At 36.4% G+C, this 18,920-nt stretch overlaps 1 protein-coding gene across 1 annotated transcript in view; it reads left to right on the top strand.

Moving 5' to 3' along the window:
* The window catches only part of STAM (signal transducing adaptor molecule), a 32,945-nt gene extending 25,283 nt beyond the window's left edge, over positions 1 to 7,662 (top strand). Inside the window, exons 11-14 of the mRNA XM_058805302.1 lie at positions 197 to 251; positions 592 to 745; positions 1,259 to 1,434; positions 2,606 to 7,662. Coding sequence (XP_058661285.1) covers positions 197 to 251; positions 592 to 745; positions 1,259 to 1,434; positions 2,606 to 2,855 — 635 coding nt within the window. The 3' untranslated portion in view covers positions 2,856 to 7,662. The remainder of the gene's footprint in view (positions 1 to 196; positions 252 to 591; positions 746 to 1,258; positions 1,435 to 2,605) is intronic.
* Positions 7,663 to 18,920: the final 11,258 nt, after the last annotated feature.

The following is an 18,920-nucleotide window of genomic DNA, read 5'->3' as shown; positions in this document are numbered from 1 at the left end:
ATTTAGCTGGGTATCATTCTTGAATTGTTCATGATGCTACCTCTGTTATTAAAATTTTTTTGACATACAGATTGTAGTAATGAACTAAAACAAAATTGGACTTGCATCTATTTCTATTTAATTTTTTATTGCTTTCTGACTTTGCAGTATGGAAACATTTATTACTCTGATATATTTTAATGTGTTTCTATTCTAGCAATGTGCCACCAGATGGGACCTCTCATAGATGAAAAATTGGAGGATATAGACAGGTAAAAAGAAATGTCATGTGCTTTGATCGAAATTAAAATTTATTCTTAGAAACCAGAATTATTACTTGATAATATTGTAATCTCTATGAATACTGGCAAAGAAAATATGTGTATTTATTAGTAGTTTCTCTGAGAAGAGGTCTGAAGATTTTTTTCCCATAGTCACATAACAATTTATAGTGTTATACCATTTGACTTTCTGTCACTTGTCAAGCACCAGTTCACGATAAAAAAAGTTACTTAACACACCTAATGAAATTACTCTATGTTGTCTGTCCTATAATAAAGTTATCTAAATTGTAAAATGAACTGTATTATAACTGTAATATATATTTTCTAGGAAACATTCTGAACTGTCAGAACTCAATGTAAAAGCAATGGAGGCTCTTTCTTTGTATAACAAATTGATGAATGAGGACCCAATGTATTCCATGTATGCAAAACTACAAAACCAGCAGTATTACATGCAGTCATCTGGTGTTTCTGGCTCTCAGGTATGGATGTAGCCTTTGATAGCCATTGACCTTATCAAGTTCACACCGACTGAGCAGTGTTTTCTCTTAGTGTTTTTGCACAGTATGTAAAAAAATAAAAAGTGTTTGTTTTCAGCTACAAGCTTTGGATGCTCTTCTTTTGTGGGTTCTAATGCATTCAGTGCTTTTTTCTGTTCAACTCACTTTGATGAAGGAAAAAGCCCATCCTGGGCTTTAAGTTGCATAAAATTAAAAAATAAAACTGCCAGGGCTTTGCATAGTGGGTCAAAGAAAAGAAGCAACCAAAGGAGTACAATTTCTCCCTATCTACTCATAGATAATTCAACATGAAAATGATGCTATGAAACAATCACCATTTTTAACTGCAGTAATTTAAATGCTAAATGCTCTTCAGTGATATTTAAAAAAAAAAAAGGAAACGAAAAGATTTGAGAAGTCTAAGTTCTAAAGTCAGATATTGAATAGCAAATTTTCGTTATTTTATTTCTAATACTGCTTTATTTAACTTCCTAGGTTTATCCAGGGCAAACTCAAGGTAATGCGTATTTGGTGGCAGGGAGTGCACAGATGGGCCCCATTCAAGGTTACAATCTTCCTCCAGAGCAGCTCCCTTCTCTCAGCCAAGGCACAGTTACTCCATCTGCCAGCTCAGTAATTGCTGGTCAGCCTGCACAGACGTCTTACACAAAGTAATTTAAAATATTTTTCTATTCGAGTTTAAATAAATTTAAACAGAGACTGTTTTTTAAATTACAGGAATATAAACACAACTGAATGATACTTTAGTGCAATCATATCCAGAGTGCTTTTTATTGGTGTCATGTATTTGGTAAAAATTCCTTTTTTACCTTATTCCTTAAGTTTTTTTTTTACCTTTATTCCTTAAGGTTTTATTGTTTTTTTTTTTTTTAATTTATATAGTTTTAAATTTTCTGTATACAAAATATGTAATTTATATAGCTCTATGCTTTTTTATATAAAACAGAGAAAATTATACAGACATTAATTAGTCAAATTAGTAGTAACTTTTAGTACAGTTTTAATGATGAAGATTATATGCTGCTCTGGCTGGCTTTGCATAATTTCTGGGTGAAAATTCTACTGCTCATTTGTCAAATATCTTACTACAGAAGAATGGGGAGAATTCTGCTCATATTGGGAAAGAAGTGAATGGGCAATGAATACTGACTAAAGCTTATACAGCTTGCCCAAATAAGGAAACTAAAAGAGACATTTTACATTGGCTGGATGGTGAAAGATGCAAAGTTTTGGTTCAGTTACCTATATTGTGGAAAGATTTGTGGGTTTTTGCTAATTGGTTTTTGTTAGTTTGGGTTTTCTGGTTTTGTTTACTCTCTATGGAGAGTAATTTTATTCTAAAAAGTTGGGAGACACATCAATATGAGTTATTAAAGTATTTGTTAGTCTTTGTCCCCAGAGGTACTTATTTGGGATAGCAAAGCATACAATGATAAAGTGAGTTTCTGCATATTCATCTGACTTGTTTTGCTATTTAAAACAATTTGTTGGGTTTTGGTTTTTTCATGAACAGAATGGAAGATAGATGGTATTCCATTTGCACCTTGAAATAAATCAGAAGTACAGACATGGTCTAATTTTAAATCCATAGGGAGTGTCTACTGTATGTTTAAATCTGAGGAGTGTGTTTGAGTTTTAATGGGAATACTCATTGGCTACAGTTTTAAATATGCAACGTGTCCAGAGTTAGAAGATTTTTGTGTGTATAAATAAAACAACTGAAGAAGCAATAAAGTTTTGCTGTTCTGTTGGTAAATGGTTTGTTAATTCTACTTTAAATATGTTTTCTCTCATTTTTGTTGTTGTTTGTTTTTTTTTCAGTGCAATGGTTGGTTCTGTTGCTGGGAGTACCTTCTCTAACCAGCCTTCAGTGTATAGTCCACCACCTGGTACTGTTGATGTTGCTGCTTATCAGAATGCTGGAACTAATATGTCCCAGGTGCCAAACTATAACTTAGCATCTACATCTCTGCCACAGACAGCAGGCAGTCAGCAAGCACCTCCACAACAACCACAGCCTCCACCACCTCAACAAGCACAGCACAGTTACTCACAGAAGGCTCTGCTATAGAATCCAGGACTTGTGATTCCTAATCTTCTTTAACCTCTGCTAAAGGCGGTTGGCGATTCTATGAGTTCCTTCATTTAATCTCTTAAACTTTGTTTATCCTCAGCTTAATAAGAATCTCTCTTGGTGAACAAGTTCAATTTGCACTGACTTTTTAGGATTTTTTTTTAATTTTGCGGAAGAACTGATATATTTAGGAAATTTAATTCCTTTTAAAATGCCTAAAATTGGTACAAGATTATTTATGTATGGTTAAATTGGCTAGTTTGTGAAAACTCAACCATTGCAAACTGTTGTGGCATATATGTTATGTACATATAGTGTGTGATTGCAGTAGTGCCCATTTCATATAACTATGGTGGTCATGTGAATATATTTAACACAATGTTTAAAAATAATTTGCTTTACTATTTTATTTTAATCATGAACTGACAACCATATTTCATAGTTTTGTCTAGTTTTAAGACAGATGCAATGTCTTTTTCCAGTGCAGGAAAAACAGTAATTCTGCATATCATGGTTACAATTACAAGCTAAAGTCTATATATGAATTTGTAAACTTATCTAAGTTTCACTATTTCTTAAATTGAACACAAGTGTATCATGACTATTAGATAGCTTATCTACCAAAGTAAACTTGTTAACTAGTAAATAATTTGGGGGGATAACAGCAAATTATGATTCTGCTTCGGACAAAATTACTAACTTAAAACTGCTATTCAGAGGCTGCTAAACGTGTCATGGGACCATGAAACAGAACAGCATTTTATCATGAGAAGCATGTAATTTATTTTTGAGTTGTTTTTTAAAATGAGAACCAGAACTGTATTCTATGTGTGTTGGTAGAGATTACACCAAAGAAAGACAGAGGAATTGATTTGAAAGAGAAACAATGGAGTTTTAAACTGGAACACACAACGTGAATTACACTATTTTATTCAAGTCTTCTTAATTAGAACACGGAGAATTATGGACATGTAAATCACTTTGCTGAACAAACCTTCAGGGCTTCATTATATCTCTTGTGGCCTTGCTTAACAATTTGTTCTGTTTACTGTTCTAACACAAACACTTCTGCCTTAAATGTCTGTTTCAATTGCCAGTTGTACCATTTGAGTTTATTAACCCTTCTATAATTTGAATAGTTCATGAGGCATCTCATCTAAATCCACTTTTAGGTTACTTTAAATTCTCTTCTGCAGCAACATGCATTAGCCTGTTTTAAATCCATGTGTTCCTCAGTAATTTAGCCACATGGCTTTGCAAAGCATGGTATTTTCTTTCTGTAGATGAGGTGCTGCAAAAGAAATGTGGTAATGGAAGGCAGCATTTCAGGTGTGCTTGAGCACAGTTTCTTGTACAAAGACTGTTGTTACTTTGTGTTTGTATTCCATCTTGTAATGCATCCTTTTTCATCTTTTCCAGCAGCTCTAATTTCCACTAATTTCAATGCCAGATCTGGTTTTAGTCCTGTGTGTATGTCAGAAGTTGTTTGTTATGTGTACTATATTTTAGTGTGATGCTTCTGGAATTAAATGTTGCAATTGTACATTGTACTATAAAATGAGCTCTGTTATCCCATTTACTCCTGCATCTATTCACAGTTACCTAACATGCCTTTGTTTCACTATTTTAATTGACGTCAGTGTTTTGCCAGATACTTTCTGATGACTGCTTTGCATAACTTCTAATTGGGGTGGTTACAAAACATGCCCATGGTTGATCTATTCCAGTTGGAGATGTTCTAGCCAGCTGCTTGATCTAATGCTAGAATTTTCACATATTTGTTTTCTCTAAAATTTTTAACCATCCTTGCAAACTGTCATTAATTATTTCAGTACTTGGTGTCATCACAAAAGGCTGTGAAATTTGAAAGGAAATACTAAAGAAAAAAGTAATAATCTGACGTACTGTGTCATGGATGACTTTTTATGGATTGAAGAAGTGATGTATTTAGAAAGAACTTGTAGTATAATTTAGATAGTGTTCTCTGTGTGCATTAGGTATCTTGTTCCAAAATCAGATAGTCAATGTATAGAAATGTATAATTTATACACAAAAGTGAAAATAATGTTTTTATTCCATTGTTCTTAGTCCCTGATTCAAGGAGAAGCTTGAAGCATCAAGATAGTCTTTTTGATATTAACAGTTGTATTCTTAGGTTTTCATATGTTGTGTCACATGTTCCCTAGTAAGGGTATGTGGAACTTCCATACAGAAAAGACCCAGAAAAAATACATTTTGTTTATAATTTGTCATTGTTTTTAAAACTTTTGAAGTTTTTCCTTGATTTACAAAAATGCTGGATCCTGGTTTCTCATTTGAACATTGAACCATTATGTGCATCACAGTTTTTCTGCTCTCCAATTTGCTTATTTTGGTCATTCATCCACTTTTATGAAAATTAAAATCACCTTTCATGCTCATAATGACAAAAAAATCCACTTGCTAAAATTCAGTGCCCCTTTAAATTCAATATAATGAAAGTTGTGAAAAAAAGATAGATATTTTCTATTTTCCTTCATACTTTAATAAAAGTCACTGCTGTAAGGTATCTCCTGTAGCAGGCTGGGAATTTTAGTTGACTTTGAATCAGAGTTCATTGTCTATAACTGGTGGAGGAGGTCACTAAAATTTTAGGTTCTGAGTCTTAGTGTTTCTGTTGCTACGTACATTTTCCATTTCACATGCAATTTTTGGATTAAATTGAATTTGGAGCTGTATTACTTCATGTTGATTTTTTAAATCAGAAAATGTCTTTCTGCTTGGTTGTGCCCTGTATGCTTGATACTCTGAAGTGATGCCTTCTACTTTGCTAGATGCTGTCACTGCATGAATTCCTGCAGTCATCCTCTCATATTCTCTCTTACAGCTCAGAAATGAACTTCAGCTCACCTCCTCTCTGCTGGTTTGTTATCATGAGCCTGGAGATGCCATTACTGGTGCTTCTCTGCCATGATTTATTCTCAGATTCCTTGTTCATGCATTGTTTTGACCAAGTTCACTTCTGTTCTACCTTATTATGGTGTTGAACACTGAAATGTTAGTGAGCCGGGAAAGCACACGTACAGCTACTGTGTGGAAAAGCTTTTTAACAATTAAATAAAGTGTCAGAATGTAAACTGTTTGAAAGTAAGGAATCGTTGGAAATGTTATTCATGTTCCAATAGAGGACCTGATTTTTGAATGTCTTGTTTCTTTACATGTAAATTGTCAGTTTAAGGCTAAAATGTCTTCCAGATAGTTTGTATAACCCTTTTTACTTAACCCTTTCATTAAGGAATACAAAAATGCTAATTAACTTCAGAAGGGGCATTTCAGTGTCTTGGTTGGCATGAATTGGAGCAAACTCTGGAAACTGCCTTCTGTGCATTTCACTTCTATGAGCAAAATTTTTTAGCCATGTGTATCATCTCAATTTATGTGGGCACAACAAAGGTGTCAAGATTTACTGTAAAACCTCCCAAGAAAAATACTGGGGTACTATGTTAAAATTTTCTGTATTGACATCATGGCAGTGTGTTCCAGAGTGTGCAGTCACAATATATTTGCCCAGCTCTGTTTAGTAACTGGTGCTGTGTAGATGTGTCTGTAATGCCATTTGCCAAAGCACATAGTAGTAAAAAAGGAGCAAAATGTAAGAATTCCTGCATGTTTCAACAGGTGTGGAGCAGCATACTGCCCTCATGTCACAGTATTTATGTCAAAATACTGTTCATGAATTTTGAGGCAGGGAGAACTAAATAAATCTGCGCTTCAGAAAATTCTGTCAGATTGCAAATGGTTACATGAATGAGATGGATTTGCTTTTAGTGGCATATACATATTTTGCTGATCAACTCTAGGCTGCTACTATAGTTCTCTGATTTCCTCTAGATGGCAGGAGCATCAGATTTACACTGGAGAACTGCTTAATACCTCATTCTCCAATTTTTTTAGTATTTTCTCTAATATCACTTTATTTTTCACTCATATTTCAAAGATATCTGTGCAGTCTTTATATACAAAGGTCTTGTCTTATTCCTTCTCTGCTGGGGTTCACAGAATGAAAAAGGCGTCTCTAGTTAGAGCAGCTACACTGGCACTTTGAATTACACAACTGCACCTTCCTTTGGAGAACATGTATGTATCTGTTTTGAAGAACAAGGAAGCATAATTTTTCTAGTTAAGAACTGGAAGAGTTATTTTTAAAGATAAAGGTAGAATAAAAGTTACAAAAACCTTCATTGCCAACAGCAGGCAGAATCATTTTTTACTCTGTTATTCAACCTTAGTAAAGCTGATCAACTCCACACTACAGCTGCTCCTTTCTCATTCTCAGCTGCAGTGAAGAATATTGACTTTCATACATACACTGTCCAACACCATAGGAAAACATGGAGAAAGCCTTGACATTTGAACTTTTGCTTCAGTATGTAAAAAACACTACGTACATTTTTGAAGCCTTGTTTCTTAAATTAGGATGGTTGTGTTTAAAAACATTCCATTTGCTACTATGTAAATTGCAGATCTGAAATTCCCTTTTCATGCTGCTTCCTTGGCAGAAAGGTGGTAGCAGTTTTTGTTCTATCCTGCATGTTCTTCTGGAATCCAAATATTTTTTGTCTATGTCATGAAAAATAAAAACCTGCTGCAGTCTGCTTTGGTTTTAATAAAGTGTACACAGTAGCAAAGTGCATTTTGTTTGGCTTTGTTTGTTTTGATGCTCCCTTTGATGTTGGCATATGTATATATTTAGATATACTGCACTGTTGTACAAGAATTGTTTTAGTAAATAACACTATTTGTAAAAACTGTTAATTGTTTTTTGGTATGAATGCAAAATATTAAAGTTGGAGTATTTAGTTCATTATGTTGCAAAGTCAATTTATAAATTTTATAGAAGAATATTCTGGCAAGGACTTCTTTTGCTGGAAAGACTTAGAGATACAATAAGCAAGGTCTGGTAGAAGTACTTACATTTTCAGTTTTTAGATGGGTTGGAGGTGGGGGTTTTGTTTGTTCTGGTCAGGGAGGATTTGTAGGTTTTTTGTTCTTGTTTAATGCTTACACATAAATTACATTATCTTTTTAAACACGTTCTCTCATTGATTTCCTTCAGCTAACTCAGATAATGCAATGTATATCTTATTTCAAGTATGCTGCATGTCCTCTGTCTGTTGGTAAATACAGCATCAGTGTTTTAAAAGGATTTTAAAGAACAAATGGAAACAATTGTGTCTGTACTATGATGTATATATTTGGTTACAGATGAATAAGTTGATTCTATGGTAGCTTGACAGTTCATTCCATTTCTGTGACAGCAACACAAAGTAGTGTAGAACCTGGTGTTTTGATCAATGTGCAATGTCTTGAAGATCAGGCTAAAATCTGGTTAATGAATCTTAAAGTGCTGTTAGAATTGAAGCTTAATAGAATTGACAGCTGTATGCTGTGTTCTTACAACAGTGATAAGCATAAATCTCTTGCTTAAATTGATGTAGACACCATGCATGGGACTTTGGGAGCAGTGAGCAGCAGTATCAGTTTGCCTGTTAGGGCCACTTCCTAAAGATGTGAGCCAAACCCCTTAGAAGAAGAGGTTATGTGGATTGTGGGTTAGTTCAGCAGGATAATTTGTGTCTTTCAAGAGAATGTCTATTCAGTTGACAGAATTAAAAGTTCTGTAGATTGTGTAGAAATGAAATTTGTTCTGTTTTGGATCAGGGAGAGGCAATTAATGTTGAGTATGCTTTACTGCCTATCTCTTTTAGATAAGCATATCTGTTGAGATGCCTATGATAAAAATAAATTTTGAGAGTTTGTTTCATAGTATTTAAAGTTTATTGTAAAATCTGTTGCCATGAACCTGGGCAAGAGATAATATAAGCATGAACTCTGTATTTAAGAAGCTAGAACCAACTCTTAAACTTTTGAAGAACTGGTTCATCTATAATCTCTTCAGAGCACTCACTTCATATCATATTTATGAAGCTGGAGACTTTAATGAATTGTCTTATTACTCTAACTAGTTTTTGAAATCTTATTCTACTGTGTTGCAGGATAAAGATTTTTCTCTCTCACAATATTTTTAAATTTAAATTTCCAGATTATTTTGAGTCAAGTCTGTTTTTGTTGATACTGATTGTGATCTATGTTTTAAGTGAGAAATGAGAATTAAGCCATTATGAGGGAACCTTTGGGAGAACTTCCACTGATTAAGGCTGATTTGTGCTTTTTAAAATTCACATCAACCCTGGGAGTGTACATGGGCAAAACATACTAATGCAGATAATCACATAGGGCTAAAAAAGACAAATGCATTTTTAGCATACAATCTTCTGATAGAATATATATGGAATGTGGTGATTTTGTCACCTAATATTTTGCTTTGACTTTGCTTAACTCTGTTCAGCATAGGTTTGAGTCCTTCTGCATGCAGCTTTGATTGCTAACAAACAGTGCAGCTTGGTGCCTACGCCCATGTTCCCATGCTGGTGACATCCCCTGCCTCAGCAGCTGTGCTTTGGAGCCCTGTAGAGGAGGAGAACCCAGCAGCAAGGTGGAGGGTGCTTGGCAGAGCCTGTTGTCATTGGGACACTGCTCAGTACCCCAACCTGGCTGGTCAGTGTCTCTGTCTATCACTTTCTGGCTACAGGAAGCATTCATATCAAGGAATGGAAGCCTTCAATATACACATACCTGGATCACTCACAGTTTTGAAGCTTGATTTACTAAGGACACTGCTACTGAAATCACACTGGAATCTATTTCTGGGCCGTTGTCATGGCTCACCTCTGTTGACTCAGGTATTTGCGGATTATGCAGATGTGTTTTATTTTGCAGTCTGTGTGTCAGACTGTCCCAAATTACTGTGGTTTTTAAAGGAGTGTGAACATTTAGTTCCCTTGGTTTTAATGGCTTTTAGACTTGTGAAAATTTCCCTAAATTAGTTTTTTCTTTGCCTTGTGAAACACTGTCATAGCTGATGCTGAAGAGTGGTTAGGCAAATCCTTCAGCAAAAATCATATGGCCTGAGGATTTATAGGTAATGCAATGATTTTCATAAAAAAAGGGAAGTCTCCAGAGAACAGCAGAGAAGTCATGGTTCTCTGAACCTGAATTTGAACACCGGATCAGGAGCAAGCATTTCACTGAAATGTGCTATTTAAACTTACAGGTAAGTTGGTTGGGTTCTTTTTCAGAGAAATCATGGGTAGTGTCTAAAAAACTTGTTAGGGGTGTGTTTGTTCAGAGAAGTCCCTTTCCTTCTGGTGGGGTGAGGCAAAACAATTAGTGAAGAATTTTTTGTTTTGTCCACAATCTAACATTTTAGCCAATTTCTTGCAGCTTCTCTGGAGTCGTGATTTATATTATCTGATGGTCTGGCTAACGACACTCCACTATATCCACTGGGATATTGCATTAGGAATTTTTAAACCTCTTCCTGCTCACTTAAGTATAAAGTATGTGATTTTAATTTAGTAGTTTATTTTAGTAAGCTTGTTCTCTCAAAACAGACATGCTTTCTACTCTTGAGCACTTCTTATCTTCAGGATAATCAAGGCCTTCTGCAAATGTTAGCTGTTCCTTCCAAGGTTTCAGAGTCCCACTGATCACTTCAGGGGGCAGCTGTGTCCTAATTGCTCAGACCAGTTCCTGATTGCCTCCTCCAAAAACTAGACTCCTTGGATTTGTCCATCCATGGGGCTCTATTTGACACCAGATTTATTCCAAAGCTTTCTTTATTCAAGACAGACAGTAGGTAGCATGAAACAATTTTGTGTATCTGTGAACAATAGAGTTGAGCAGCATTCAGTGGACTCCTGTAGTGCAGTAGCAATGCAGAAAGTCCAAATCCCAGCTCTCCTCTATATATATATTCAATCAGTTTCATGTAGTCTATGTATTTCCTAATGGTTATCACCTTTCATATGCTTTCCATACTTGATCCTTACAGCAAGCATGCCCAGAAATACTAATGGTTAATCATAAATGTAATTAATTTCATATATACACATACATACAATCTCTCTGGATATTTCTAGTCTGCAGATTGTCCTTCCACATAATGCAGAAGTCTTAGGGAGCCCTTTACCTTGTTTTCCGAAAGGCAGACAGTCCTGATCTTTAACCTCTGAAGTAGTGTCCCTCATCACTGGTTCAGTCACACAATTGCTGGAACTGGGCTTTGTATTTTTCATGTTTCTGCAATATCCCTTTGACCTATGGGGTATTCTTTTCACAGCACCTTGCCATTAACTTGGGATCATTGCTTTCTTACTTTATTTTCTCTTCATCAGTGATGCAGTTTCATCAAGGGAATTGGCCAGATTTCAACCCAGGAAAGAAGCACCTCTGTTCTTGGGAATCAAAGTTTGGTTCCAAGTTGTTTAATGGTGCATGCTGACAGTTCCATCCTACTTGCTAATTTTATTCATTGCAGGATTCAGAAACAAAAATACTGTGGTATGTGTGGCAAGTTCATCATAAAATTTTATGAGTACTTTGCCATACACTGTGTGTTCCTTTCAAGATTCACAAAATCATAGAATGGTCTGGGTGGAAAGGGACCTTAAGGATTATCTAGTTCCAAACATCCTGTCATGGACAGAGACATCTTCCACTTTCTCAGAACCATGTTCAGCCTGGCCTTGAACACTTTCAGGGATGGGGCATTCTCAACTTCCATGGACGTGTTCTTAACTGTTGTTAAGAACTGTTATTGCATTGCAATTCAGTTTCACATGTAGGCAGCAGTCACGTAAAACCAGTGTTGATCTCCTACATGTTCAATTTCATTTTTATAATGTTCTATGCTGCATTAAGGAATATGATCTCCTGGCTCATCACTGCCAGACCAGTTTTTATCAGCAACACTACTGCATGTTCCATAACAGTAAATCCTGTAGGCTTAAAAATTTTTCCTATCAACAAAGCCAGAAAAAAGTCTCCCTTTCATGATTCCTTCTTAAACTCTGGGGTCCTTCAGGACAGCTATAGCATTTACATATTCACAGAATATTTAAGCCTGCCTTGTACTCAGAGTTTACTAGAATATCAAAAATTGTCTCTATTTTCTTTTTCCCACTGGTGTTACAAAGTCCTTTGGAAAACAAAGGACTCAGCCCCTGAGGTACAATCATCTTGGGTTAATTTCTATTAAAATAATAATCTGTTTTGCATAAGATCAGTATCTGCAGCACAAGACTGAAGAGATTGTATTTCATTTGAGAAAGTTGGTAAGAAAGGATCTTTGTCTTCTTTGGTAGGAGAATGCTGTATTCAGTATTGATACAGATGTCACCTTTTGGCATATGCTTTGCATGGACAGTAATGTTCCCCTCACTGATTTTTCAATCTTTCAGTGACTGTGACTCACAGTGCAAAACTGTAAGGGCTGTTGTGCTGTTAAGTGGATCTTGACTACAGATTCAATCTCTCATAATTACCCAGAAATACTTTGTCTGAATTTCTCAGCTGAACTCGATTTGACAGGCTATCCATAGCTTGTTACAGGTTTTTTAAGTCTTTTCTTTTCTTTGTAAATATTTGTTTGTCTTGCAGAAAGGAACAGAAGAGGCAGCTGTTGAAGGTAACTCTAGCAAAACATGGAATGTAGTAGTCAATATTTTTGGGTAATGTTCTACTTTGGAATGACAAGCAAGAGACCATCATGAAATGGTTTTAGTTCCTATTCTTACAGATTTGCTGCAAATGTGGCTTCACTTTGAGCATGACAAGTGGGGCAGGGTATCTAGGAACTAAGAAAGGTGGAAAAGTTGAAAAGAAGCAAGAGAGAACTTGAGGTGAATAATGCAATTAGGAGAGACAAAGAACGATAATGACTTTGTGTAAATAAATGAGTCTTTAGCAATAAAGCTTGGTTTGTAGGAGGACACATGCTTTGTACAGAGAGGATTCATCCACAGAAACCCTCAATTTCTGTAAAACAAGCAGTATTCAAAGTCTTTAGTATTTAAAGTGTCAAAAGTAAATCAGGCCTCTGAGGGAAATCAAAGTTCTGATTGGTATGTTTTATAATTTCAAGAGATTTACAGAAGTTTTCTATGTTGAGTGCATTAGTTAAACATCTCACCCAGAAGAATTATTAAAACAAACAAAATTTAAGGATGTTTAGGACAAGCTGTTTTGGACCATGTTTTGACTCCAATGGCATGCAATATCTCGAGCACTTAATGTTCACCTTCAGTTGTTTATATTTGCACTGAGTAGCTTGTAGAGAGAATCAGATTTTATGATTTATGAAGCTCTTCAGCTTTCTTCCCTCCCTATACCTATGTTTTCTGTTTGCTACTTGGGTCTCAGCTTTAAAAGTGTAAAGGAAGCTCAGGATGTATATGTGGAGCATGGTTTACTATATCCTGCTTTGCTGCCTGTGTGACATTTGCTGATTTGGTTTCCTGTGAAAACTGATGGATCAGCTCACTTCTGGTCATAGATAACAGGCAGGAAGAGCTGCCAGCACTCCTAAGAAGAATAGTCCATTAAAATCCTGCATGCAGAACAGAGCTGAAGTGAGTATTTTTACTTTAGCAACAAAAAGCAAATGTCATGTTTGATACTGCAGAAGGAAGCCGTTCTCAGAAAATACAGATATTTTGTGTTGTTCATGATTTCAAACCCATTACTCTACAGAAAGCTTAGATAAGGTGGCAGTGTCAGAATGAAACACCGAGAGGATGAAGCTGTTGTCTCGTGGCTGTCTGGGCTGCTTGGCAGGCTGCCACAGTGGGGCTGCCTGAGCAGCTGCACACTGCACTGGGGCAACAACAAATGGCACAGTTGCTGCAGTGCCTTCAGAAACAGATTCTGAGATTCTCTGGTACTGGACTGAATGCTGTAGATATTTAATTTCTGGTGGAGGTAAACTAGCTTATGCAGTTTACCTCCACCAGAGGTTTAAATGCAGATGGCATAGTTGGCTACTAGTCAGTGAAAATTTGGTTTGTTTTATTTAGGAGCTCTCACAGTGCCTGAAATAACAGAATTAATTTGAAATATTTAAAAGTTTCTTAAATGAAATAGTGGAGATGGAAAACTGTAGAAAAGGTATTGACAAAATAAGTCTCAAAAGTGGCAAATGTCCTATCAAGAAACTATTCTTAACCTACCAGAGTAATGATTTTAATTTGATTTTTTTCTTATTTAACTGCCATTTAATCAGTCTTGCAATTTCACATTCAGGATTAAACTATCATCTAGGTTTCATATTTTCAAGGTTATTATACCTAACTCCCAGTGAAATGAGGCATCAAAATAAATTTGCCACAACTGTTGCTGATCTCTTGCTATTAGCCAAGGCACCAGGAAAGGCAGACACCAAATCCAAACTGTCTGTTTGGGATTCTTTCTATGGAAATACCAACAGAAATTGGAGTCTAGCCCACCCATGGACAGCCTGTATCTGTATGAAAACAAGAGATCATGCTCTCCTGGTCACAGAACTGCTGCTATTTGGTCAAGGAGGAGGTACAGGACTATTTTGTAGGAGAGATGGGGAGATTGTATGAGGCTCCTCACCCCTCTAGTGCTGTCAATATCCCCCATGTGTGAGGGCTGGTCTCCACTGCTGGTGCAAAAGAGAATATAATAATCACAGAAAATACTGTGAAAGTATTGTATCCTGAATAGTTTTATTGGACAGGACATTTTCCAAGTAGGATCCAGGTGCTGCTGCCTTCTGTTTTGGTCTTTGATGTGGTTTTCAGACCCACCTGGCTCCCTGCTCTTCTGAAGGAAGCTTTCATGATTGTATCCATGATTGTATTCATGATTTAATCACTCCATCTCCAAGTAAGTTTTATATGATGGAACCATCTCACCCAGGAGTCACCATCATCCTGCAAGTATTTACAGACCTTCACAGGACACTACACCAGCATGCCTTAAACTGGAGAGATGAGGTATGTGGTGACTGCCATGTACCATGAACATGCAGGAAAATGGAATCTGAGTCCCTTACTCAGGTGCTTCTGGCCTGAGGCATTTCAGTACTGGCTCATCCAGCACTTTTCAGGTGGCAGGTTTTTCAGGGTGGTGTAGTGCTTACATGTATGTAACATATTTTATTAACTGTAACATTTTTTCTTAACTTTGGAGCTTAAAACAAATTCAAGGAAAGACTGGTGAATTTCACAGAAATTGTTATCTACAGACTTAGTCTCACCCCTTCTATGTTACCAAAACTTCATAAGAGAAAGAGAGCAACTTTAAATTCTGTTTTCTCTTTATCTAGTCCTACTAAGCCTTGTGCAGGAGACACTACATCAAGAAGAAGTGCTAAACTCTTGATCTCTTGGAGCCACACTGCCCTGAAGTTCAGTTACAGAGGAGTAGATGGAGGAAAAAGTGACAAGGTTCATTATTGCAACTCCAGCAGGCTCCTGAGATCCAGGGTAGGATTAAGCCCCCAAATATGCTTTACACCATCCCAGCTTGGTGTTTCAGCATGTGCCTTCTCCCAGCAGCAGCACAGCTCCTCCTCAGCTCCAGCAGCTCTCCTCCCTCCACCAGAGCAGGTGGTGCCAGCCTCCCTCCCTCCAGCCCTGTCTCACAGGTCACCCTCCTTCACACACAGCTCTTTAGGCTGCAATCCACAGGTTTTTACATGGCCTTTATTTCACTGAAAGTGGGCGGGGGAGAACAGTTTTGAGATTCTCATCCACTTTTTGGCTCATAAATTTCATTATATTGAGTACTCAATATACATTTCACCCCAGAAGCTTCTCTAGTAAGGGGAAGGAGGTAGTAACTGTGTCACTTGAAGGATGAGTTAAGCATGGGATTGTGAGGCTGGGTGCCTGGACTGGGCTTTATGCTCAGCTGTGGGTGCTCATGGGGCTGGTGCTGTTCCTGGGTGATGCTGCAGTGACAGGACTCGTGCTCAGGTGTGAAATGTCTGTGGGAGGCAGCCCTGGCTCTGCACTCACCTGATGCAGATGCTGAGCTCTAGAGATCACCCTGCTTGTGAAGCCAGCATGACAATCAATCTCCAGAGAAATCTGATGAGCTGCATCTGAGTGCCTAAACAATATTGGACTAAACAAAGTGACATTATTTGGTGACTAAACAATGTCAAATAAAAAGCATGATTGTCAATCTTAGCCATAGAAGAGACAAACCCAGCACATTTATGAGCAAAGCAGAAGGTGAGCTGTAGTGGGACAGGGGCGACCTCATGATATTGGGGCTGGCCTAAGGGGAAATCACTGAGGCATGGAAATTCTATTCTCTTCTGCAGGAGATATTGCCAAAATAAAAACCCTAAACCCTGTTGTTGAAATTACAATGAAATATAAACATGATCTCTGAAATAAAATTTAATTTCCCCTCCTACTATGCTGAATCTTCAATAATGTGTACTCAGTGACTGTTTAGTTTATGTAATAATTCATAATATTTCAATCTTTGCTAACTTTCTGAGAAAAAAATTAATTCTGCAAAAAATTATAAAATGCAGACATTGTAAAGAATTCTTGAATCAGACATCTTTGAACATTAAATCATATACAAAACTGCAGTTCTCAGTGCCTTTACTGAAATTAGGTGAATTTCCATTAAAAAATGTGATATTCTGACTATGGGTATCATGGGTAACATTTCATAAGTTTAGGACTAGCAGCAATGTGTAAAATGATCTGACTGACATTAGGGATGGTATAATCTGTTTTTAAAATACATGCTTTTTAAAATTCATATTATTGTTTAATTTCATAGTTCTTTGGAAATTGCACTGAAACCTGTTTCCTTTCTTTTAAGTCAGGTGTGTGGTATTATGAGTATTCAGGCTGGCATGGACTTACTGGCATACTGATCATGGTTGTAGACTATTATTTATAGTATGGGATATTAAACCATTGCTCAACAACAGCTCAACAGAAGATTTGCCAAAAGAATGATTCAAATATCTCCTGGTATTCTCTTAATACTTACAGGGATGCCTGAGTATTCCTATTCTAGTGAGACAGGATCAAATCTGTAGTTAAGGAGTGTGGCTTATAGTTTCATCCAAAATTTGATAATTTGAAGTTGAAAAGCCCAAGCAAACAAAGCCCTAAGAAACTCTCCTCTCTGCAAAGAAAGCCCAGACTCTCCACCTGATGATCCTTAATCCCCTCCCTCTCAGATGTTTCATGTTAAATGCTTTCTCCTACTGCTTTATTTCTCTAATGAAGGTTCTTGAAGGACCTCTGTGCTCATGTCATGGCTCTATTTTAAGTTGATAATGACAGTGGGTATGAAGACAGTTGTTTCTGAATTAAACTGAATTTTCTTTGGCATATTTTCTTTGTGATATGGCAAATAGAAAATACAAATCAGCTCTGGATATTTTCCTATCATCTGATACTTTTTCCTATCATGTATCATCTTTTACCATTCATTTCTAAAATATCTATTCCTCTTCATGCTTTAGAAAACACTGTTTCATACATTTACTGCAACACTTCTCCTTTTAAGTCATCTTTTAACCATGGTAAATAACTGGAAATGAACATACAACTCAAGGCAGTAACTGTTACAAGTAGGTTATGGCATTATTTTAATTTCAAGTGTGTCCTGCTCTACTCCCACTGAGTTCCAAATTTTAGATATTAGAAATATTTTTTCCCTGGAAGAGTGGTTAGACATTGGTATAATTGGCCAAGGATGTGATGGACCCTTCCACTGTTTCTGGAAGAATTCAAGAGATGTCTGGATTTGGAGATTTGGTTTAGGAGAGATTGTAGTGGTGTTACTTTGATGGCTGGACTTGATTATCTTTAAGATCTCTTCCAAACTTGATTTGGAATGATTCTCTGTGATTATTATGCCTTGGAGAAATCTTATAGACCACTGGTGCACTCACAAAGTTATGACCAGGATTAAAGATATGTTTTCATTTTGTTTAGAGAAGTAGTCTTATCAGAAGGCTTATTGTACCTGGATAAAAAAGACGTGGCAGTCCAGTATTTGTTTCTTGTGTAGGTAACAGAGTCATGGGTCCCACTATTCTAACATGTAGAACACTGTAATTAAAGAAAAATTCCCAAAGTGATAGTTAAGAGTGACTTATTACTACAGAATTAGAAAGAAAGTGGAATAGGCTGTGAAAGTGAACAAATGTTTCTACAGTAGAATTCCCTTTCTGCCTTCTGGCTGTAGGGGATTTGTAGTATGGATTTCATGTAATTAAAAAAAGGAAGACATGTAGGGTTTCACAATAAAGGCTTGAGGTGTTGTCTTGAGGAAAAAAAAATTAAAAAGTCATTCTGATTTAATATTTATTCTTTTGTACTACTCAGCACAATGATGTATTATTCCTGTTCAGGAATACAGGCTCAGGCTCAAGTTAGGTAAGACCATGCATAAAAGTTTGACATCTAAATTGGTCCTCTATTTATTGCTCCTTCTTTGCTCCATCCACTGATAGCAAAGGAAGGTTAGGGTGACTGTACTCAGTTTTAGGACATGTAAAAGCTGAATATGTATGTGTATTTTCTTTTTTTTTCTTTTGTTTTTTCTTTTGGTGGGATTTGAAGTGATTATAGATGAATTTGATTTCTTGGCAGTGTATTACTGCATTATTTTTCCTTTTTTTTTTTTTTTTTTTTCTCACCAGTGGTCACAATTTGTTGTTAAGATAATGGTATTGTAAAACCAGTGCTGGACTGGATCCTACTTGTTTTGTTCATTGTTCCCATTAGCTGTGTTGTGGGCTTGCAGAAGTCAACAAGATGAGCTTAAGCCTTGCAAAACAAGAAATTAGATGTAAAAGTTCTCAAAGTGTTAATAACTCTTCCTTCTACTAGCTGCTGTATGGAGGAAATGTGTCTGATTCAGCTTTAGCTACAATTGAAATAAACTGTGGTGTCTGTTGATCCACACCCAGCATTCACAGGTTTGTGTCCTGGCTCTGTTAGCTTATACACAACACTCTAAGAGCTAAACAATTTTGCCTCAGCTTGGTAGATACATTTAGTTTGACTGTCATTAAAAATTCTTTGAGAACATTTAAGACTTCTGTCCATTTTCTGTGATTTTCCTCTTAGGTTTTAACTCCTTTTGATCCTTAAAGATTCTGTTTTA

Source organism: Ammospiza caudacuta, chromosome 1 (assembly GCF_027887145.1).
Source record: "Ammospiza caudacuta isolate bAmmCau1 chromosome 1, bAmmCau1.pri, whole genome shotgun sequence".
Taxonomy (NCBI): Eukaryota; Metazoa; Chordata; class Aves; order Passeriformes; family Passerellidae; genus Ammospiza; species Ammospiza caudacuta.
This window is presented reverse-complemented; position numbering and strand designations above follow the sequence as displayed.